The 23,100-nt window shown below is 40.3% G+C and overlaps 2 protein-coding genes and 1 non-coding gene across 11 annotated transcripts; 1 reads left to right on the top strand and 2 right to left on the bottom strand.

Moving 5' to 3' along the window:
- The first annotated feature begins 4,523 nt into the window (after positions 1–4,523).
- On the top strand, positions 4,524–22,823 carry LOC123977590. Of its 9 annotated transcripts, XM_046060394.1 has the most exons (6): positions 4,524–4,650; positions 6,784–6,930; positions 15,688–15,741; positions 16,593–16,789; positions 16,989–17,087; positions 17,190–17,518. In XM_046060394.1, exons 3-6 carry the CDS (start codon positions 15,702–15,704, stop codon positions 17,448–17,450), a joined length of 597 nt encoding a protein of 198 aa, XP_045916350.1. In that variant the 5' UTR covers positions 4,524–4,650; positions 6,784–6,930; positions 15,688–15,701; the 3' UTR covers positions 17,451–17,518. The 9 variants fall into 9 exon arrangements, 8 of the variants coding, with proteins under 8 accessions (XP_045916350.1, XP_045916353.1, XP_045916351.1 ...); XR_006826707.1 differs by lacking the exon at positions 15,688–15,741 and having other exon boundaries at positions 16,593–16,868; XM_046060395.1 differs by lacking the exon at positions 6,784–6,930 and having other exon boundaries at positions 4,600–4,650.
- Positions 5,057–5,139, bottom strand: trnal-cag. Its single transcript has one exon. It is a non-coding gene; the product is annotated as a tRNA-Leu (tRNA).
- On the bottom strand, positions 17,927–21,416 carry sox7 (SRY-box transcription factor 7). Its single transcript, XM_046060390.1, has 2 exons — positions 20,927–21,416; positions 17,927–19,895 (listed from the first exon to the last, which is right to left on the bottom strand). The coding sequence occupies exons 1-2, from the start codon at positions 21,156–21,158 to the stop codon at positions 18,904–18,906; spliced, it is 1,224 nt and encodes a 407-aa protein (XP_045916346.1). The 5' UTR covers positions 21,159–21,416; the 3' UTR covers positions 17,927–18,903.
- Positions 22,824–23,100: the final 277 nt, after the last annotated feature.

Here is a 23,100-nt window from a genome sequence, read left to right as displayed (position 1 = left end):
AGGTACAGGGAAGGTATATAGTTACATTTACTCATTTGACAGATGCTTTTATCCAAAGTGACTTACATTTGATAGACTGTAACATATCGTACTGTATGGCAGTATTGTCTACTCCAGTTTGCAAATTTGCAGAATGTGGTAATTTAAAAAAACATTACAGAGACAATTACTCTAAACTCAAACTAGCTATTTCTACTCAGTGGAGTGCAAATGCAAGTATTTCTCTTTTTCTTTATTCACCATGACCAGGAAACATATGTGGCCTTTGATCCCTAGAATAATGCCATTTATCCCTAAGGTGTCATGTTTGCCAACTGAGGCTCCTAAAAGGGTTCAAACAAGGAAAATAAAAATCACATCCTGCATACACACCAGCCTGAGTTCATCCAGTTCAACATGGATTGTTGCATCCTTTCTTTGTGCTAATCACACAAACAAACTACTACCCAACATGACTAAATTCTAATTTAATTTGATCTCTGTTAAGTGCAAGTGCAGTTTCCAGTGTCACTGTTGATTTAGTTACTAATGCATATTGCAGTTGCTTTGCAAATAACATTGAATGGACAAGCAATCCAGCCACAATGCAGTGGTTAGAGTAATAACGACTTAAGTATGAATACTCACATGATCCACAATCATAATCCAGACAATGAAAGAACAAAACTGAAAATGAATAGTTCCACAGCATGCGGCTTCCAAATAAACACCAGAGCTATTGCAAGCGGAGAAACGAGAAAGCAGTTCAAAAGCCTTCCTCCAGACGCGGGCCTACTTGCTAATCAGATACATGGGAAGCTAAGGATAGAATGAAAAGCCTTGCTAATCACTCTGAGATTGGACTGAAATCTGCTGAGGCTTTGGACACATGACTTGGACTTCACCATTGCATAAAGGGAGTTAACCACGCTTTTAGAAAGCAGTTGAAGGCTCAGCCACAATCTATGACTCGGCATAATATCCCTTCAGCCATCATTATATGACTGTAGTTTTTGCCGCGTTTTGTCTCCAGCACTATATATTGGTTCGGATTCTTGTTTATGTGGTATACCTGAGCAAAATACTACAACATGCACATTATGAAACAATCTTATCACATATCAACTTTTCTTGTCATAATGTGGAAAGATTCTTGTTAAAATAAATTGGTATACAAATGAAAAATAAGTGAGTACGTCAATAATGAGGAAAAAATGTTATAATTAACAACTTCTTAAAAAGCCTTTCAAGGAAAATTTGTGATTTCGACTATACAAATAAAATTGAATTAACTTATAAATGACAAGGATTGCTATTGGAAGCACAGATTTCAAAATTGTTTGTATTTTTTATTTTTCCATTACTTCCTACTCCAACAACATCCGCAAACCTCACCTGCATTTTTTGCTTTGTATGTTTTCTGCTGCTGAAGAGAATTCTAACCATTAGCATGTGTCACAGTGACACACAAGATAGCAACACTTTCAAGCCAATGAAAAAGCAAATTCAACCTATCACTGTCAGAACACTTGCTGTGGGTTTGTCACCTATTGTCAAAAAGAGCTAAAGTGATACCTCTGCCTCTTTTATGATAGATTTCTCTCTGTGTGGCTCTTGACATACTTCACTTTCCATTCTCAAGAGCACAAAACCTGACATGTTGTATCTTCATACATGTTGTATGTGTCAGTGAGTATAAATGTGCTGTGTTCTAGTATTCTGTTGTTTTATTTATTATTTATTATTATTATTTATTTATTATAATTTTATATTAATTTTTCATGCTCTTATCTTGTTTTTTTGTATTATTCTTTACACTTGTTAAAGCACTTTGTAACTTTTTTTTGAAAAGTGCTCTACAAATAAGGATTATTATTATTATTATTATTATTATTATTATTATTTAGCATCTCTGAATATCTTGCAAAACGTACATTTTTCTTAGATTTTTGTTATTAAACAAAATAAGTTGATATTTCTTTTCTCCTTCTTTCCTGTTGCCGGAGTTCATGTTGTGTTTCAGTTTTGCTTAATAAAACCTGCTATCTTGTTTTGTGTTACATTTAGCATAGCCATCATCCAAGGTGCCACCAGCTCTCCTAATTGCTGTGTCATGCCGTGTAATCATCACCACGAAAACCAGGCAGATACAAATTTACATATAACAAACAACCAACAGAAAACAAGAGCTGTCTCAAGGGTCATATCAAGATAAATGGGCAAAGCTGGCAGCTTTTAAATTAGCTATTTATTTTCCAGGGCACTGTGATACTAATAAGAGAGGCTAATTAGCCATGTCAACCCAGCTGCCTGGTTGGCAAAATCTCCTCAAGACAGATTGTTGTTACTGAACATGTGAAATACTCACAAGGCCAAAAACATCTATTCACGTTTCACCTGCATTTTTGTTTATATGTGAGGAAGAGTGCATAGAAGCTATTTTAGAGAAGGTGCTTTCTTGTTCAAATATCACTCAGGGTTGGCTCGCTTTTTTCAAGGACAAAGGAATTGCCACAGTTTATGTGAGGGGTTACCCTTATCAGAGTCTCACAGGCGGCATGCCGATCCCTCCCTATGATGCCAGGAGTTTCAAGAAGTGCTTCATCACAGGAGCACCCACTCCCACAAAGTCTACAAACACACACACAATGGGGTAAGCCCTCGTCCTGCCATCTCCCTTTAGTCTTAAGGAGCTTCATGGGTCATGGTGGGGTGGAGTTGACTCGAGGTGGGCAGATTTATGTGTCCTGACTCATGAGAGAGAATAGCAGCGAGATCCCCCTGCTGAGTCATGACGGTGAGAGTGACTCAAGTGACTGTGGTGATGGTGATGGTGATGGTGAAGGTCAGTGACTGTGGGCTCTCCTGTGGGAGGAAGGCACCTCCCCTCACTCCTTATAGTCAAATGAAAGAGGTTACAATCAGTTTGAGTCATCACAAAGAGACTTTATTTTTTTTCTAAATTCTGTGTGAAACAAACTACTCCACCAACCACAAAGCCACAAAGAAATGAATTCCCAGAGCCTGTAGTCTGCATTAATGTGCATTAATGAATTAAATATGATTAGCAGGCATTTCAGTCTCCTGTCAGCTGCCTAGCCTCCACCATGTGAATCGCACTGTCACAGCAGGACGCCATGAAGCTCAGCATCCGTCAAGCTCAGACGCCTGCGCTGATGCTCAGGCTTAGCACCCCCCTCTCCTGGCTGCAGTTAAAATATCAGGGCTAATTAGCGTGCAACCTGCTGTGCAGCAGGACTCCTGCTATGTTAGTCACATTCCTGCTGAAGCTTTACACGGGAAGTTGAAGCCTTGATAAATGGCTGCAGTTAAAGGAGATTTTAACCCAAGTTGAAAGTTTGATGGGATAGGCTGCATAGCAATCAAAAATGTCAACTTTTGCCACCAAAAATAATAAAGTAATTACAGTTAACCTTTTTTTGATGAGGTATTAAATAATCAATAAAATTATGGCATGCAAGTATACAATAAATAGAAGCAAAATATGCGATTAAATACCAACAATACAAAGTTCTAGGATTATTATTATTCATTGCAAGTGCCTATCTTAAGTTCATGAAGTGATTAAAAAACCTGAGGAAGAACAAGAGAGCACCTGAATAGATCACCTGCATGTTAAATAAAAGATGATCAATAAAGTTATAGATTGTTAAATTGAAGATATAGCCTAAATGAAAAATGTATGTCACTAGAATTTAATCTATACAATAAAGAGCCAGTCTCATAATGATGCCAGATAGGCTTTTACCTCTGCCCAGTCTTTAACCTTTACCTGTCTGTGAGGTCACAGTGAGGATCACAGGGAAGCAGTATAAATATAACCAAGAGAAGGAGCCACATTTACACAATCCCACTACAGCAGCAGGCCCAAGCTCTGGATAAATCTGACTGTATTTACAGTCTCCTTTGGAGAATTTTAATTGAAATGTCCTGTTACATTTATACATTTGCAGTTTTGTTTGATCTAGGCCTATTTAGTTGTAAGTGGGGTTTACCCAAGCAGTATTTTACTTTCATCTTGGTAATGAGGTTGATGTCACATCAGAGGTTAAAACACAGTATTATTTGTGTTGTGTTGTTGTTATGTGTTTAACGTGACCACACTAAATTCAGACTGCAGTGCATTAACAAATGCAACAATTCATACCTACATTTCAGGAAAAAAAGTCACTCTTTTTGCAACCTGCCAACATAAGACATGAGGGTTGGCAATCCTATTAGTGAGATCTAAAAGTACTCAAGCAGCCTCTTGGCATTACGTATGACTACATGTAGCCTAAATATCTCCATAACAGGAAGTGTAATCATTATGCTGTGTTTAATATTATTCATTGAAATTTCAATGCCTCTAGCTGCATAAACAATGTAAGTGCAAGTCTATAACACATGTCTGAGATAAGGCAATCAGTCTTTAACGTTGGACTGTATAGGTAGACACATGCCGAAATTGTGTATCTGGCAGAAGTGGGATTCAATCTTGCGCCTCCAGAGAAGATTGCAACCTGAACATAGCGACAACACGATGCAGGCCAATCGCGCCGCAGGATGTTTTATGTGGACTTGGATTGAGGCCAATCACGGCGCTTCTTCCCAGTCACTCCGCCACTGAATGACTATGGACATCAGTAGAGCACGAGGCAATTTGTCAAAGTAAGTAACGTCAAGCAAGACAACTCCTTTTATTTCGTAAATAATCATACATAGGCATAAACGTTATATTGCCATCTGTCACACAAAGCCATTTAATCATGTTGTCACATAACGTTATAACGTTATTGCAACTACACTCAGCATAGCTAGCAACTGCTAACACTAATGTTGCTAACTCCTACATGTAAGGTGTATTAAGATGAGCTGAAACGGTGAGTACTTAACAGAAACATTAACTATCTGTTTAAGACAGCAGTGATCATACAGCTGCTGTAAGTCATTATTATGATTGCTATTGTAAACAGCAATTGTTATATTAGGAAATGAAACACATGTCCTTCTTGTCTCAGAAGAAGGTGACTGATCAGTCACGCAGTCCTGCTTGTTATAAGCAGAAAATAAAGTTTGTCAGAAGTGGGATTCGAACCCACGCCTCCAGAGGAGACTGCGACCTGAACGCAGCGCCTTAGACCGCTCGGCCATCCTGACATTGGAGATACACGGTTCCCATAAGATGAGAAAACTTCGACAAACCTGCATAGTGTGTTTATAAATGTGAAAATCTGACGACAATAATTCATACATAAGTTAAAATATAGATTAAAGGGGTAATGATTCGTCTTTTAGCTTGGCATGGATGTAGCTAAAGGAAACTAACATCCAGCATTAATTCCTTTGGAACGATAGGAAACCGACAGACTTGGAATAACTACAATATAGGACCGGGGATTTCTGCCTCGTGGGTGGACCAGAGTGGACCGAAGTCAGGAACACATGTAGTCCTACCTCTGCCGTCGCTTCGTGGTGATTTTTAGGCTGCGGCTGCAGTACCTCTCATGACCACTAGATGCTAACACCTAGAAAACTGCATCAAACATGAGGAGGAATTCCAACTTCTCTTCTGAAATCAAACCAAAAGCCAGTTATGCACTTTTCTAGTGTAATTCCTTGTGTGTTTGTCGTCATCCCCTTGGCACACTTGCCATTTTTGTGAATGACAGAAGTCAAACCAAACTATCTGCCTGTTTAAAAAAAGACATAAGCTTTTGATTGAAAAGTCGGCATCAAGTTTGCATCTAAAAGTAAATGAGCCACTGAAAAAATTGGGCCTACTTGTGAAAATATGCTACATTGCTGGACATATTCTGCCAAAAATGACCTAGTTTTAAGAATTGAGTTTTATGTAATTATTATATCTGTGGTGTCTGAATGTAATTCATTGACATTACGTACAGTTGGGATCTATCTTTATGTCTCTTATTCTTGCTGGTTAACTAATGGCAATGATAGCACTTGCATAGAAATAAGTTGTGATTCAAACAGAGGTTTTTAAATGAACACATGCTGTTGATGGTGGTAAAGATATTTTTATAGTGTTGCCTACATATCTCATGTTGATGTTTAATTTATATGTTTTAGAGGCACTTTTGCCTGTAGGATTATTATCCCACACCTAAGCAGAAATTGGTCAGCTTATAAATGGCATGAGTTAGCCTATAAGGTCATGGGCTATTGTAATGAATGGGTTTTATAGAGTCATCCAAACACCTTGGGAAAACTGCCCTGTGAAAGTGCTAACTGTGTAATATTTAGCAGAGGCAGAATTGACCAAGCTATGGGGTACAGTCTGGGTACAGTGTGTTCTTAAAAGGGTTGAGATTCTGGAAAATGTTTTGACACAACTTTATTTGCAAACATGTGCTACATTGCTGTGTGGCTATTTTTGGACTGGAGAAGCAGTTAATGTGTCCAGGGAGCCTACATGTGAAAAAAACTGTCGCCTATTTATTATCAATCTATGTGTGAATGTTAGTCTTAATAATGTAGCTTCTGTGTTGGAAAATGAATAGCACTCGCACTGTAAGCTGAGACTTTTAGTGCTAATGGTTAGTGGGTTCAGTCTTTGTGTGCCTACTTATAGCTCACAGTGAATACGTGACTGTAGCAGCTTGATTTGCTTATCAGTGCTTTCAGCTATCACTGCTCTTAAGTATTCCACCATCTGTAATAAACATAGACCTATCCATCTCATATCCTGTTTTGAACCTATCAACATGGTACTTTAGTTGAAGTGTCTGAACTCTGGGGACGACTGTGTGAGTCATTTCCATGTGTCTCATTTTTGATGTTGAGTCTTTAAGGAAACAGGGCTGAGCATCTAGCAGGAAGGGATTCCTCCAAGCTCAGACATCAACAACATCCTGAATATTACACTCATAACGTGAGGCTGGAGGAATGGGAGTGAGCATGGAAATAATGCACGACTGACCCATTGCCAAGGTCAGTAAGGAGCGTTTACCCAGAAATTCTGAGTGTAAACAGTGAACATCAAGGCAGCGGAAATGCTGTATGTCACTACTGACGTACTTTATCTCTGAATAAGCAGCGGTAGATGAGGTTTGTTGTTCCTGTGTGTAGGATCTTGCATCACTGATCAGTCTTCTTGCATAAATCTTACACTTTAGTGTAAAACACTAAACACAGTACACTTTAAGTTTTAAGGCCTCTGGGCACAGACATAGATTATAAATCCAGAGATGAGGGCAGGATGTATTTGATTTTTTACTATACTGATAACTATTGATGAATTATAAATATGAATAAGGGCTGCAGCCAACAAATATTTTCACTGTTGATTAATCTGCCGGTTATTTTCTTGGTTAATCAAGAATCTTTCATCTGTAAAATAAAAAAAAATATAACGTCAAAAACTAATGAAAAATACGAATCACAATTTTTCAGAGCTTTGACCAACAGTCCGACACCCAAATATATACAGTTTAAAAATCAACAAATTCTTAGTTTTTAGAAGCTGGACTTTTGCTTGGAAAATTACTGATAAAGATGTTGATGTCTATTGTCTATCAATTGACTAATCATGGTTTCAGCTCTAATATTACGAATAACAAAAATTCTAAACCAATGGCAGTATAGAAATTAAACAATTGTGTGTAATTCGTCCCTTACCCTCAACTTTTCCCCCAAAATATGACAACCAAAATTCAACATTTCAAAGTCTGCATAAAACAGCAGTACTGTCAAAATATAACAAAGGGCTAATATATAAAAAATAATAATGAATGAATAGTGAAGACAAAGAAAACTCTGAAACAGGTAATACCTCATACAAATGTACATTGTACCATTTTTCAAATATGAAAGAAAAGGGTCCAGAAATCTTGAAAGATATGATCACATTTTTGTTAACCTTTAAAAATATTTTTTCTGAGACTAATACATTCTCAGTGTTATTGTAAAATCAGTAACTTACCAGACAATGTTACCTTATTGCTTTACCTTTAAACACTTATTTTATGAACTTTGTATGTGACTGTTCCGGACTCTAAATAAAGGAAGCAGATACAAGTAATAATAATATAATAATAATAATAATCCTTATTTGTAGAGCACTTTTCAAAAACAAGTTACAAAGTGCTTTAACAAGTGTAAAGAATAATACAAAAAAACAAGAGCATGAAAAATTTATATAAAATTAGTAAAATACAATAAAATAAAAGGGATAAAATAAAGTCAAATAAGATCGGGAAAGGCTCTCCTATAAAAGTATGTTTTAAGAAGGGACTTTAAAGAGTTCACTGACTCAGACGACCTGATTTCCTCGGGCAGGCTGTTCCAGAGCCTCGGGGGCCCTGGCAGCAAAAGTGGCCATACTACCAACGATTGTATATTATTAACTGTAAGTTAGCTAAATGCTGTGGATGGCAGACACTGTAATCTGACACTGTAATCTGTCTGTAAGGTTATTGCAGCCATCTCTGTTTTTCAGTTGCTCTTAAAGGTGGGGAAGATGAGAGGACAGTTTAACTGTACGAGGCACACATTTTTATGTGTGGGCTACTGATGCAATATAGATTTTGAAAAAATAGCTTAGAATCAGTTAGAATCAATAGATGTTGACAAACATGGCTACTAAGCGATAACAGGCTGTTTCCTTTTCTAATCACATGTATTTTTTTATTGTATCTAAAAGCTGCTGTATTTTTAGCTCCAAATTATCTTGATGTCTGCTTGATTTTGAAAGTTTTGTTCAACAAAATTATCTTGTCCCTCCCTAACTATGACAAAATAGACTAAGACTAAGACTCAGAGGTCTGTGATGTATGTTGACCACCGACCCACCAACTGTAGTAAAAAGTGCAGAACACTAGCTAACTGTAGAACTATTTTGTGCTTTTCACATATAATTGCTGGTCGTGTTAGCATTAGCAAACCTTATAAGTGTCGGCAAAAAAACTACATCGTACATGGACAAGAAATATTCCTCTGCATTCCTGCATGCCTTATGCCATGATCAGACAGGCAACAGTGTTTGCAGTGAGAGGTGTCTTTCTTTCAGTTGTTGGCAGTAAGCATTTTATATGCTGCTCACATGCCCTGGGTTTCTTGCTTTTAGGCACTCGGAGCTCCTAGTGTTTTTGCAGGAGCGTTCTGAACGCCTTGAGTTGAAAAAACTTTATTTTCCACTGTCCAATCAGATCAGATTTGTGAATTTAAAAAATCATGGTTAGACCAAAGTAGGAAGGTCCTGCCACTCGGCAGCCATCCTGGTCAAAGCTTCTGGCCAGTTATTTTAGTCTCACAACATTATGCTCCTATCTGAATGAATGGGGAGAGAGCCATAACTGCACTTTTAATGGTCACCAGGTATGTATAGAATCACCAGTAAATCAGTATCTAATAAAAATTGCTGAAGAAGTTTGATTACATTGCCCCAAGTATTTTTCCCAACGGGTTATACTTCTACTACGAATGCGTGGATCGGGGCCTTATTTCTCTATATTCAGAGACAAAATATTTTGGGTTGACAAACAGTAACAGTAACTGTGATTAAACAGCAGGGCTACGGTTATGTATTGACACTCCCCAACAAAACACACACACACACACACACACACACTGGAGAGCCTCTCGTAGTAGAGATTCCTGCCCAGCAACAACATGGGTACCCACACAGTAACTCTCTCAAAGGGCCATAAATGTACTTTTAGTTACTTTCAAAGCTCCACCAGGCTCCCAGCGGAGACATGGAGAACCTAACAATAGCTTCCCATTGCAGGTTAGGGTGTTAGTTGAATTTAAGGATGATGTAACCCCTTGTTTGCTATGGCTACCGACTGCACTTGTTGAAGCAGCAGCCGGTAGCTCCTTCTAACTTCACTACACTGTTGTTTTTCATCAGTTTTTTTCTGGCTTTATTGCTGAAACACGCGTTAGCTATGACAGACATTGGAAAAGAAAGACAGTGTTTTTGGTTTAAAACGCAGCCAACCACGATCCACCCGGCCCGATCAAACGGACTAGGCACCACCGCGGGCGTGGTGATAAGTCAGAGAAGAGGAAAGGATAGGAGCCATGTTGGATGAGCTTGGTCCTAAGGGTGCTACAAATTGGGACTTGGCCAAGCATCGGTAATCAGAGACTGTTGTGTTAACATCTTAACAGAGACCTGCACCATCAACATCCCAGATCAAGCACTTGGCGGGCAGGCCGTGTTCCTGGCTGTCAGTGCAAGACTCCTGCAAGATGAGACGAGGTGGATTCTGTGTATTACATCGATGATGCTTGGTGCTCAAACACAGTTAAGATGGACGCTGTTTCCCAAATGCCACACTTATTAATGTTAGGATGAAACCATATTATCATCTTGTTGCAGCTGTTTACATTCACCCAGGCGCAATTTCAAAAAATGCACTGTGTATACCTTTATGTATATATGTATATAAATAACTGCATGTTTTAATTTATTTTATTTTATGTTACCATATATAAAGATACACTTTTATTATGTTAATTTCTGTGTGTGTAGCATGAAGAGACTACAAACGTTGGTTTCATTATACAAACTTGTGTTGTATTCATAGTTCTCACGTGACGTCACATTCCAAGGAAAACGATCCCTTGGAGGGCAAAAAAAGATGTGATTTTCCGCTGTCCGCCAACCAGGAACCAAGTGACACACTGTTACTTTGAGTTTGTTACTTTTGCGTTGGCAAAATACTGGATGGTTGCTTTCGGATGAACTAATCGACGAGTAGACAAGCCTGAGCTGTGTTAGGTGACATACTATGAAATACTTTGAAAGGTTACATTTAAGGATCATCAGAGCAGACTGAATCCTCTTTTGGAATTCTGAAAGTTCTGATTGCATCACAGTCACAGTAAGAATTTATATTTTCACCTCAGACCAGTCTATACACCTACCCACAAGGATTTGTTTCTGTGATCTTTCCAGTGAAGATGAACGGACAAGGAGACAGACACTATGTGGTGCAAAACATCTTCCTCAGGCAACCAATATTCGGAGTCCCTGGACCGGTGGACATGAACTTCCCTCAGGAACACCGTGTGGCTGCTGATGGGAATCCGGGTCACCCTGACCATAACTATCCTATTGTTGAGTATGTTGGTCCAGGTGCTGAGGTTGATGTAGGAATCAACCAGCATATCGAACAAGAAGACCCACTGCCTGGTGGATCCAGGTGGCGGTCTCAAGAGGTTGATGATGGGGATGACAAGAGCAATAGTAAAAGATTCAGGTGGTGGGATGAATGCGCATACAGCGACTGGGACAGCTGCACTGACAGTGATGTCAGCAGCATTACAAGTGAGGACAGTGATGAGGATGATATAGTTGGAGAAGAAGAAGAAGAGGAGGACCCACTTCCTGGAGGAACCAGAAAGAGGGAACGGGATAAGAAAGATGAGGATGATACAGTCAAAGAAGAGATGGACCCATGTACTGGAGTATCCAGGAAGAGGGAAAGAGATGGAGAAGATGAAGATGAAAGAAGCACCAAGAAGTCCAGACAGTAAGACCATCAATCATCAACAGACACTGTCAGAGTCTTTAACGCCTCCTCTACCCGATCTACAAAACATCCCCAGCACCCACCATAACATGATCAGCCTCACCCCAACATCTTCTATATCTGTTCTATACCAAACTCTAGATCTACGTCCTGGTAGAGAACAGGTTTAAGACACAGACAGACGGAATGATTGCAGTCCCCACCAGCAGCCCACTCTTGGCACCCTTCTTTAGGGAGTTTTTCCTTGTTCTCAATAAAGGTAAAGTTTGGATGGGTGTCATATTCATCTAATGTAGATGCTAAAGCCCTTCTAAAAACAAGAAGAAAGAAACATACAACTTAATTTGACAGGCTAACTCTTTGCCTAGAAACCAGACAGTATTTTAATAACAGTATCGTCACTGGAAATTGTACTTTTTCATGATTTGTTGGATATGCTATCTAGATTGTTGGTTTTTTTTAAATCAACACAATTAACGAAGCTCCACACAGCTCCTTTCACAATAAATGTGGTTATTTGATTCATAGTTAAAAGTATTATAAAAAATATAGATGAATGCAACTTTAAGTAATGGTCTTCTATAAAACACAATATGATACTCGAGGGGGTGAAGTAGTAACAACAGGAACTAATGTTAAGGAAGAAATGATTAGTTATTGGTTGTACCATTTTAGGCAAATAACAAACTAATCATAGAGAAAGTGGTCATTATGCAAATTCACATATATTAACTACTATGTGGCTGTTCATCAGTGTGCAGTACTTCTGATTGTTTTGTTCCTTAAGGATTATGGGTACTTTATTAAATTAGTGATGATGTTTCCTTCCAAAATAAGACAGTCTTGTGTTATGTTGTATTATGCAAGTATTCTACCTAGTGTAAGACCAGATATGACTTTGGACATTGTTCAACACAGATCTTGTAAAAAGATATTCCAAAAAAAACACTTTTCACACTGCCAAAAAATGTTCCTTCTGTAATTTTACATCGGGGACATTTGGGAGACAAATCTTTGAAACCTTGTGCATTCTTACTGAAACAAGCTGGAATTTATGAATACATCTGAAATTAGCTTCTTAAGTTGTATTGGCTACTTTATTGGAAAATGCCTGGAATTTTTTTATTGGAATTTCAACAACGGAGAAAGAGAAGATTCACAACATATAGACAAAATAACAAATTTTACTTTGTATTGAAATGGCAGACATCACTACATTCACTGTTCTCTGTTTACATACATTTGATTGTAGATACACAGATACAAGATATTTCATGATGCGTGTAAAAAGTGTTGTAATTGGGGAAACAACAAGAAAAAAAGCTACAAAAACGTAATATAGGTCAAGGACAATGATTTAAGATCTAAATCACTGTTTACAGTTGAAATAAGTTTATCAAGGAGCCCTTTTTATTGCCATTGATTTGGTCAGCCAACATTCTGCCAAGCTAATCAATTTCACCGTGGGATAATAAAGTTATTTAAGTCAATGAATAACTTTCTCTCATGGGGAATGATCATATCTGCTTTGCAATCTGATATAACTGTTACAGTGTGTGCACACTAATTTTATGAATCATATTTGCTGAAATGTTAATGTTAATGGCACTCAGTGTGTCTCACACATTCTGTCATCAGGCAGCCTGGTGGTTTGCTTTGTCTATATCCTCCACAGTAGCTGTTAAATGGGGCTTTCTCACACCGCTGAACTTATAACATCACTCATCTAAATGATTAGTGTGTCTGCTTTTCAGGATGCGCACCGAGTAAACTCTGTTGGTGCTGGATGACGGGGCCAGAGACAGCATGTGAGCCCACTAAAATGGAAAAGACGGGGAGGGACTTAGGATCAAAGCCCTTTTAAAGACCAAACTCACTTAATGCTCGGACATGTTTTTAGCTGATGCTTTCCCACAAGTATAAATTTATAAAAAGAAAATGCAACAGCTTAAATTATGACCAATTTAAACTTTCCGAACTTTGCAGGAATTAGCCTTATCCTTTGCCGTCTAACTGCATGTCTCACCCCAGTCTGGCCTAAACAGAGTTACCAGAAAATTAAAGCATTGCATGAAATACTGTAATTATCTCCATATTAAGACATGAATCAAAACACATAATGCCTCTTCTAGTTATTCCCACAGTAGGAGATCACACACGGAACAGATAAGGATGTTCTATCTGTTAAATGGAACAACCACATTGCAATTAGGAAGCACAATAGGAACATCCTCCTCCACATTGAGGTGAAGAGTTACACCACCCCAGGGAGAATCTGCAGCAGTCAAAAACAAGCCAGATAGCGCTGCAGCACACACAGACCAATGCAAGCCATGCTATCATAGAAAGAGAGAGAAATAGACCAATGCAGGCCAGGCTGTAAAAATAGGGCATGCACCACAATTATGTATCACTTTTATTAAAAATAATAAATCTGCGCTGGTATTTTTTTATATATATCCTGACTTTTCAGTGCTGTTTCTACTTTGAGTAGAACATTTAACACACAACTAGAAAGCTCCTATTAAAGTGGGGAGTTTGCAGAAAAATGCACATAGTTTTGGAAGAGAGCACATTTCTCAATCCTGTTTTGTACATACTGCAGCAAAGCCTGTGCCGATTTGGTAATCAGGCTGCGCTTATGGGTAAATGGAAATCTAGCCTTCTCCTTCCCCGGGTTGGCAGCCATGTGCTGGCCTCCCTCTGTGCTTTTGCTGGTCGCCTGTATCTGCTTAGAACAGGTGCCGGATCCCGTTCAGCTGCAGCATTCACAGCACAGGTACGGGTGGGAGGCCCTTGGCTGCTCGTACAGTCCCCCAAGTTTTCCAGGGGTCCCCATCTGTGTCCCCGCACATCCTCTGCCACATGGCACCTGTCCCTCGACGAGTCTGGTCCATTCTTCGTCCGGCGACGTACACGCCTGCCTGCCACCCCACACTCTGCCTGTTGTTGAGCCACAATGAGATGAAGAATAGCTGCACCCATAATCCCTTGCTTTGAGATGTGTGTGTCTCCCCCCCTTCTTTTCCTCCTTTGGCCAGATTTAGGGCCAAGTACAAATTGTAAACAGGTTATTATGCTGCTGTAACACACTCCAACTGGAAATGCACTCCAACAACATTTAGTGTTTACTGATGTAAGTGTGTCTTTATCCGTCGCACAGACTAGTTTAATTTGGTGTAAAGTTCACTGCATTTACTGTGATGAGGATGTTGTAATGAGTTTGTTGTTTTCTATTTGCAAGGCTTAACAGGAAACACAAGATTATTCCTCCAGAATCACTTGGAATGATAACTTTGCTTCATCCAGTTGCAAATAATGACTTGTGATATATGCAGCTGCATATATTAGATTTTATAATAGTAAAGTAAGCAATATGTCAAACTCATAATAACTTTGCTCATGCAGCGACAATACAAAAGCTAACTCAAACACACCATAACACACTGTATCTACAGTATGTAGGTTTAAAGGGCATCTCCTTCCCAGATATTGATATGCCTTTGATAGTCACGTAGTTCAAATCAGCCACTTCCTCTTGACCTATAGTAAACACGTCATATAGCACAAATGGTCGACCTCCAAATGTGACGCGATTGGACGCTCCCTCACTGGCTATACAATGGACGCCGGACCAACCAGACAGTCAGCCTCCTCCGTGCCTCCGGAGGACACGATATTTAAAGTGATCACTGCTCACCTCGGTCCCAGCAGATGGATAATACTTTACACAGCTGTGCAAGCTCTGCGTCTGCTTCCACGCACACGAGCCTTACGCCGTTACCTTGACAGTCGGTGTAGAGTTAGACTGCCGAGTTGTTTGTTTGCCGAGGGAAGTGACATGACGGCAGTGGAGGAAATAGGAAACATAACAGACTACCTGACAGACTCATTCCACGGGCTTGACCTGAGACTGGAACAGAGCCAGTCAGCAATCAGAGAGAAATAACAAGAGCAGGCTCTTTTGTTTGTTCAGCCTATATCCTTATATTCGCAAATATTGTAAATCTGGTGATCTGGCAAGTGTGTGAAAGGTTCAATTAGTCAAATTAAACTGATTATGCACTCCCCTCTCACACAAGAGGGGGCCTTACAGACAAATCTGTGAAAGACAGCAAAGTGTAAAGTTTATGCAGTTCACCACAGTGTCATGCCTCGGTTTGTTGACACGTTATTTTATCTTTCCTCTCTTGTTGATTTATTGCAGCGAAAACACCAGCGATGGCTGTCTCAAGTTTTCAGCAGAAGTCTCTGACTAAAGGTTAGGATGACGATGAGTCATTTTGCAAGGAGGAAAGAAGTGAGGCTGACAAGTTGATTGTTTTGCCCTCACTTTCTCGAAAACGTAAAAGTCACAGGATCCACAATTCTCTGTAGCTCCTTTAGAGCGATTTTGGTGCACTAATCATAGAAGAGTGTCATTATCCACAGGAGTGGTCAATACATATTAGTTTGTAATTGAAAACTACTGTATACTTAAGTTCAGACACCAAATGTTGTTTATTTATCACTGCAGAGGCTTGATAGGTGAAATTTGATCACATGTAAAAATAAATAAATAAAAAAATTAGCAGCATTATATATTATTTTGGTAGGAAATATATATCACACCTTTACTATGAATTGGCTCTGTATAATTATGTAACATATATTTGTCATTTGATCTTGACTGTGTTCGCTGTCCAGTAAAAACTATCTATCTCCAGTTTTGGTGATTTGATTTGGTGTTCCTTTTATGGTTTAAGAAAATTCTCCTACATGTCTGCTAAATAAACTGTTTAAAAAAACATTCAATTATTCAAGCTGAGAACAGGACTGGGTTTTGTTAGCTCATGAAAAGTTGACATTTTGGTGATACATTGTTTTTATGTGACATTTCACTGCATTTTATCTTTCTGGTATATTTATTATTTGCCTGTCATATTGATTTTTGGAGTCCTTTGGATGTGAAATACTATTCAAATATGAAAGATATAGGATTAATATGATGTAATGACGAAAACACTGCTTTATTCTGCAAATATCTGCTCAAGTACAGTCTTCTTGTGTGTACTAGTCTAAGTTGACGAAGCTTTGTTGACGCTGGAGTCTTTGTCCTTGTCTGTGTTACAGTGTCCTACCCTGAGGAGGTGGATGTGATTGTTGAGACATTGCAGGGCATCTTTACCAGGGGGAGTCTGCAGCAGCACCATGAGCTAACCCTGACAACTCTCAGGCCTGGGGCACCACCCGTCTGGCTACCGCAACCAAAATATGGTCACACTCAAATGGACCCTCCGCCGAGTTTTGAACCCCTGCAGGCACAAAGGGTAATGATCTAACCCCGAAGAAATGAGCACAGCATCGGGCAGCTGCAAACACTGGCACTTGATGAATGTTGTCATTCTGGTCAGTTTAATCACATTCACAGCGAGGTGTGTCAAAAGCACACGATCGTGGTTGAATATGGGTACAGAGAAAAGGCATTTTTGGTACATGTTCACAACAAGCATTTTGTTTTGGTTTCAGATTAAGAAACCTGCTCATTGCTGTGTGGATGTTTTGCGCTGTGTCTGTGGTCAAGGTACAACAGGCCAGGTTGACAAAGCCTCTCATGAAAAATGGTGGGTAAGTAAAGACGGGTAAGTAAGATGCTAATCAGCACGCCAGTGTTTCCTCCCGCTTGCTGAACAGTGGGTTCCCTTCCCTCTCTCTGGCTCTTTAATGCAGGGCCCAGCCAGGCCCAAACATCCTGACGGAGAGAGGCTTTTCCCTTATCAGTCAGGAAACACCGCTCCTCCGCCACATCCTCTTTACAAGAAGCACGACTCAACCGTTCCCAAAAATTGCAGGAAGACCAGCCAGACTCCAGGATTTGTCAAAAGCCCCCTGAATTCCTTTTATCGAAAAAGAAAAATTCAAGAGAACAGAGAGGGTGAGAGGGGAGGAGTGGAGAGAGAGAAGGGGGGGGTTGCGAATATAGAAAAATGAGGAGGGTGTAAAACAGTCAACGAGGGCCTGGGATTTCTTTTTTTATTTATTTTGCACAGATTACGAAAGGTCTGCATCAGCAAGATAGAACACGGGGTGAGGGGGGGGGGGTGGAAGAGGGGGGCCCAGAGTGCCTAAGAATGGCACCCAGAATAAGACTCCAGGAAAACAAAGGACGGTTGCGATGGAGGCGGGTGGCGACGGCTGTGCCTGTTTTACACTAATCCTCTGAACCGGGATGAAATGAGAGCGAGAGGAGACGGATGGATGGAAGGAAGGATGATGTGATGGAGGGTGGAAAAAGTGAGCAGGGGAGTGGGTGTCAGAATGGGCCACTCACGGTACAACAACTAGACAGAGACAAAAATAGAAGAATACATGGTGTGACACTGAATTCAAAGATGGACATATAGCACACACCAATTTTTCCCCAATTGTGTATGAAAACCTATAGTGTAAAAAAACAGCTACCAAGCAGGAGTCCTACTTTCTTTTATTGTTTTCATTCAGGAATCTGATGTATTAATTGGGTGCAATATGAGAAGTAATGTGTTTCATCTGCTATTGCATAATGCCTTTTAAGTGGTGTATCAGTTATTACCAATCTCCCCCTGTTTAGGTGTAATAATTGAAATAATAAAAAGTAATTCTTTTGTTGTTATAAGTTGTCTGTGGGCACATTATCCAAGCAGCAACTGCATTTATATAAAAATTGAACTTTATTTTAAATTATTGTCTTTCACAAACCTAAAATCAGCATACAGTTATAGTTACCCTTATTATTTTTCATTGTAGAGGTTATGATTATATATTATTAAGTACTTGAGAAGTATAAACGCCTTTTTTCTTCATTATACACCGTCTTGTTAAATTGCATAAGAAATGTCCAACTAAAACCTCATTCAATTACAACTACTGAGGTAAGACTCCCAAGCTAATGAGAGCGAGAACATATAATACAAACATTCGAATGGAAAGCGTTGATAATAGCATTACAGTTAGCATTTATGCAAAACATCAAAGGACTTAAATTAGCTTCTAAAGAGCATCTGTACATGCCGCAGTGGCAACAGTAACTGGTGACATTTACAAGTGGACGGAAAGTCTTTACGACTGTTCTTCTGGTTTAGAAATTTCATGACAACTGGAGGTGGCATACTATAGTATTTTGTGTCTGCATCCCTGAGTTGTCCATCTCCTTTTCTTAATATTCCTCTTTGTTCTTTCCTCGGCTCCAGACAATCATATTGCTCAGTAATCAGTTCAGGTTTTAATCACGGTGGGAGGAAGTTGCTCTTAGATGCTAATACGGGATTTGAAATTACAGATGAGGGCACAGAAATATTTCCCTTTACTAGCACCCAGGTGCAGCATCCTCCCAAATGTCTTTGCCCATGTTAAACCCTGCAGTGTCTCTGATCAGTCGCAAATGTAATGGGCGCTGTAACCAAGCTTACGAGATACCATAGTTGTTGTAGTAGGCCGCCGTTGCGTCTGCGAGCACGGAAATGAGGCTGGTTTCTGTGGTGCTGCTGGGGCACGTAGTGACTGAAGCGTTGGCGGCAGACGCCACCTGTATGTGTCCTGTAACAGTCATGCTGCCGCCCTGCTCAGGGTGGAACCCGGCCCCGGTGGAGTTCAGGTACTGGTCAAACTCATTGCGGTCCACCTCACCCAGAAGCTCAGCCTGGCTCAGCTGATCTAGGGTCTCCAGGTGACCCTGTGTCTCTGGTGGGGGGGACAGCTGACCCAGGTGGCCCTGGTGGAGCCCGTGGTGAATCTGGGTGAAAGATGAGGTACTGTAGTAAGACAGCGGATGGCCAGGGATCAGTCCACCGCCACTTCCAGTTTGGGACATGTGAGGGATGTGACCTATATGTGTGCCCCCACAGTGGATCTGGGTCTGAGGGTAGTCAGTGTGATAAGGGGGCGGGCTGACCATGTGTGTCTGATTCTGGTGGTGCTCATCTGGACAGGAGGCTGAGGAAGAGCAGGAGACGGAGGAGCTACCAGATGTCGAATAATAAGAGGAGGGTACATGCTCGTGGTCCATGGCATCTAAGGGGGACATCTCAGGAGGAGTGGGCAGGCCATAGGGGTAAGTGTCAAAGCTGCTGTTGGAACCGGCTGGGTCTCTGAAGCTTCTGACACTCGGCAGAACAGGGCTGGGGCTGGAAAACCTGCTGCTGACACCATTAGGGCTGCCCTCGTCTTTGTTGAGGGGGTGACAGAGGGCCCGCTGGTCGGGCAGGGCGTTCTGATCAGGGGCCAGCCCGCTTAGGAGGAAGCCAGGGTCCACTCGCTTGCAGATGCGTTTCAGCTGCTTCTTCCGGCGAGGCCGATACTTATAGTTGGGGTAGTCCTGCATGTGCTGCACCCGAAGCCTCTCTGCTTCCTCCACATAGGGCCTCTTCTGAGGGGGAGTCAGGGCCTTCCAGGACTTGCCTGCAAGAAGAGGAGACAGAAGAAGTTTTTAAATTTTGACAAAGAATCCCGAGCAGATTAGTTTGCAGTTTACATTTGCAACTTTTTTATTTCATATTTGAAGTCTGTTATATTTTCTCACACTCTAACAATTTCTACAACTTGTTAAACATCCATAAACATATTCTCAATCAGTTTTTGCAGGAAGTTGCAGGAATACACCTCTTTATTGGATAATTCAGATATTAAATTCATATGCATAATAGTGGGATTACAACCTCTTTTCCTAAATTAAACAAAAGTTAAACAGCTTTATAAAACAGACATAACATTAACACATTTTAAAATAAATCTGACTAAGCTTATAATTGTGATTTACAGGTGTGTGACATTTAACTTTTAAAATTAAAGAAAAAACATCTAGGCTGTATTAAAACTTTCACCGTAACTCATAGGGTATTGTTTTGAATGGATTTACCTTCAAGTAATGAATACCTTATTTTAAGATAAACAGAAGTCCCGATTTTACCTTTATTTATGAAAGCATATTTTGCATGTATTGCTGTTCTCTAATTGGCTTTAAGAAGATTTCTGATGCCAGAGTGCCAGGTTTGGGGGCTTAACATTGAGCACGAATCCAAGAAGCTTTAATCCAACGCAAAAATAAAACATTTCTGTCTTCTTCTATTTCCACAGTCTTAACGAATAGTTCGGTTCAGTGACATTAACTTTGAAAGTCATGGGATTTGGGTGACGCGCTTCACAGGCTATAACATCTGCGAAGTTAGGTGATTCATTTACTTGGTTTAATTTAGGATCAGCTGCGATTAAAATAAAAAAAAATTGTTGTATTATCTCTAACATATTTTAAACGTTTATTTATTTAAATTAAGTATATTTTGGCGTTTGAAAGAATATTTAAACTTTTGTAAAACAGCCGAGGCCTGAGGGGAATTACACGTTTGTGGACGGTTAAAAAGTAGCAATAAAGATAACAATAATAATAATAGCAATAATTATTAATAAAACTTGAAATAACTTTTTCATCTCACCCAACATTTTGCTGAGCTCGGCATTGTGCAGGTCTGGGTTTTGAACCGCCAGCCGCTTGCGCTCATCTTTGGCCCACACCATGAACGCGTTCATGGGCCGCCTGATCCGGGGCTCCGGCGCCTTGTCCACGGGGTTTCTGTGGGGGCCATGTCCGTCGGGCACGTCCCCGTCTCCCGCAGGACACTCGAAGGACTCCGGCCACGACGAGTACGCGCTGATGAGGGCTGCCATCTGCGCGCTCTCTCCTCTCCGACCTGAAGATGCGCTTCTCACTCTGTCGCCTGACAAGTTGTGTTCTCTGTCGAAGTGCACTGCAGGATAATTTAAAAAGTTGAAAAAACTTCAGACACTTCTTTTTTTTTGCTGTTTTTTTTTTTTTTTACAAACCCAGCGGACTGGATCACTTGAGCTACAGGCTACAGTCAGATGTCACTACAGGTTTGAGAAGAAACCACAGATGTACTCAGGCAACGGCTCCGCCTTCTGAGTTATGATTCCGTCTTTCCTGGTGGATGGGGGGAGCGCTTTATATTTGAGGAGCAGGTTCCAGGAGAAGCCCCGGCGGATTCTCGGCTCCTCCTTGATTGCAAGTTGAGCACCAAAGGGAAGAGAGAGAGTTGCAACATTTCAACACTACTAACTACTTAAACTGGCCTCGCAACAAAACAACACTTTCCACTGACCGATAACGTCATTCAACGTACTCTTTTTTTTAAAATACAAGTCACTGTGCAGGTAATGATTGTTTACTGAAGGCTAGATTTGATTAACCAACAATGTATCTTTATAGGATCAATTGGGTTAAAATCACACGTTTGTCAAAGTGGATAAAAACCATCAGAGAAAACCCATCTTTAATTTGACATGTAGGCTATGGCAGGGTTGCTGTGATGACAGTGAGAGATTTGGCAACTTCAGCTTTTTTTTCTAAGTCAACAATGAAAAGCAAACTGATCTAACCTGTTCTGCATATACTCAACAACATTGCACAGCTAAGTACACTGGTTAAGCAGCGTTTTCAGATTTCTACTGAACACACACGCTACCAGGATGTCACGGTGTTGGCATGCCACTGAAAACACAGCACTCCCTTTCAAAAAACCCCTTTCTTACTCTATTTTTAACAAACAGGTGCTGTTGAAAAATTACCATCATATATATATATAAAAATTTGTCCTAATTCCTGCTAAACATAATATTCAAATCCCTGTATTCAGATGAGACTCCCTCAGAGAAGGAAAGGCTCCTTTTTTTTTTTTTAACAGTTTGGGTGCCGATCAATTTTTGGAACCTCTGAACACATCTGGGAGTGAGATAAAAAAGCACTGAACACACACTACAAACAAATCAGTTTCCTTCTGTGGCCAGCGGCTAGTGCATATCAAATCCAGGAGTTCCTGTTGACAGGATACTCTTGGGCTGCAGCCATGGAGTAGCTCACACTCTCACACACAAGGGCACACAAAGGCACACTGCTCAAATAAAGCTACTGATTACGGGTCAGATAGTATCTTGGCTTGTAATATTTATAGAGGAGGGAGTAACCTAAAGAGTTGACTACAGAGACTGTGATTTTAACTCTTGAAATTGAAGAATTTCCAACTTTCCTCCAGGTTTAATCTACAGGCAACATGGATCTTAAGTTGCAGTAAGTGCCTCCCCACCCATCAAACTGAAGTGTCAGCTCTAGCTTTGTGTGACCCACCACCACCACACAGGAACAGGATACAACACCTGAAGCCACAGATTGTGCACAGAGCAGGCACATCAGTGATATATAGAGCCACACTTACTACTCTTGCTGTCCTGACATTGATGTGAAGCTGGTGAAAGTTAGCACAACAGAGCGAGTGTGAGCTGATGGAGGCACAAGAATGAGTGAGTGCATGTGCAGTACAGGTGGCAGACTTGTTTGAGAAAAGTTTCACTTCATATTTACAATTTGGATTAAAGCACATGAAATCTCAGAGTTGAGGGTTTTCTGAAATGACTAATAGCTCTGTGTGTGTTAACCGCTGTGTGGGTGGGAGCTGTATCAGCCTGCTGTCGGTCGCCTTTTCAGTGTGAAAGATGTGGCTACTGGAGACTCTGCGTATGAGCTTCATGAAGGGAAATTTCACTATGGCAACACAACTATTTCTTTAAGCAAGCACACATCCAAATCAGTTTATTA

The sequence above is a fragment of the Micropterus dolomieu genome, linkage group LG10 (assembly GCF_021292245.1).
Source record: "Micropterus dolomieu isolate WLL.071019.BEF.003 ecotype Adirondacks linkage group LG10, ASM2129224v1, whole genome shotgun sequence".
Lineage (NCBI taxonomy): Eukaryota > Metazoa > Chordata > Actinopteri > Centrarchiformes > Centrarchidae > Micropterus > Micropterus dolomieu.
This window is presented reverse-complemented; position numbering and strand designations above follow the sequence as displayed.

Excerpts from the sequence above, each read along its gene's own strand:
- LOC123977590 (XM_046060391.1), top strand. The coding sequence starts at position 11,667 with ATGATTGCAGTCCCCACCAGCAGCCCACTCTTGGCACCCTTCTTTAGG. Across the intron at positions 11,740-15,687 it reads TTTCCTTGTTCTCAATAAAG|CGAAAACACCAGCGATGGCT; the intron begins GTAAAGTTTGGA and ends GATTTATTGCAG. Across the intron at positions 16,790-16,988 it reads AACCCCTGCAGGCACAAAGG|ATTAAGAAACCTGCTCATTG; the intron begins GTAATGATCTAA and ends TTTTGGTTTCAG.
- sox7 (XM_046060390.1), bottom strand. The coding sequence starts at position 21,158 with ATGGCAGCCCTCATCAGCGCGTACTCGTCGTGGCCGGAGTCCTTCGAG. Across the intron at positions 19,896-20,926 it reads CGAGCTCAGCAAAATGTTGG|GCAAGTCCTGGAAGGCCCTG; the intron begins GTGAGATGAAAA and ends CTCTTCTTGCAG.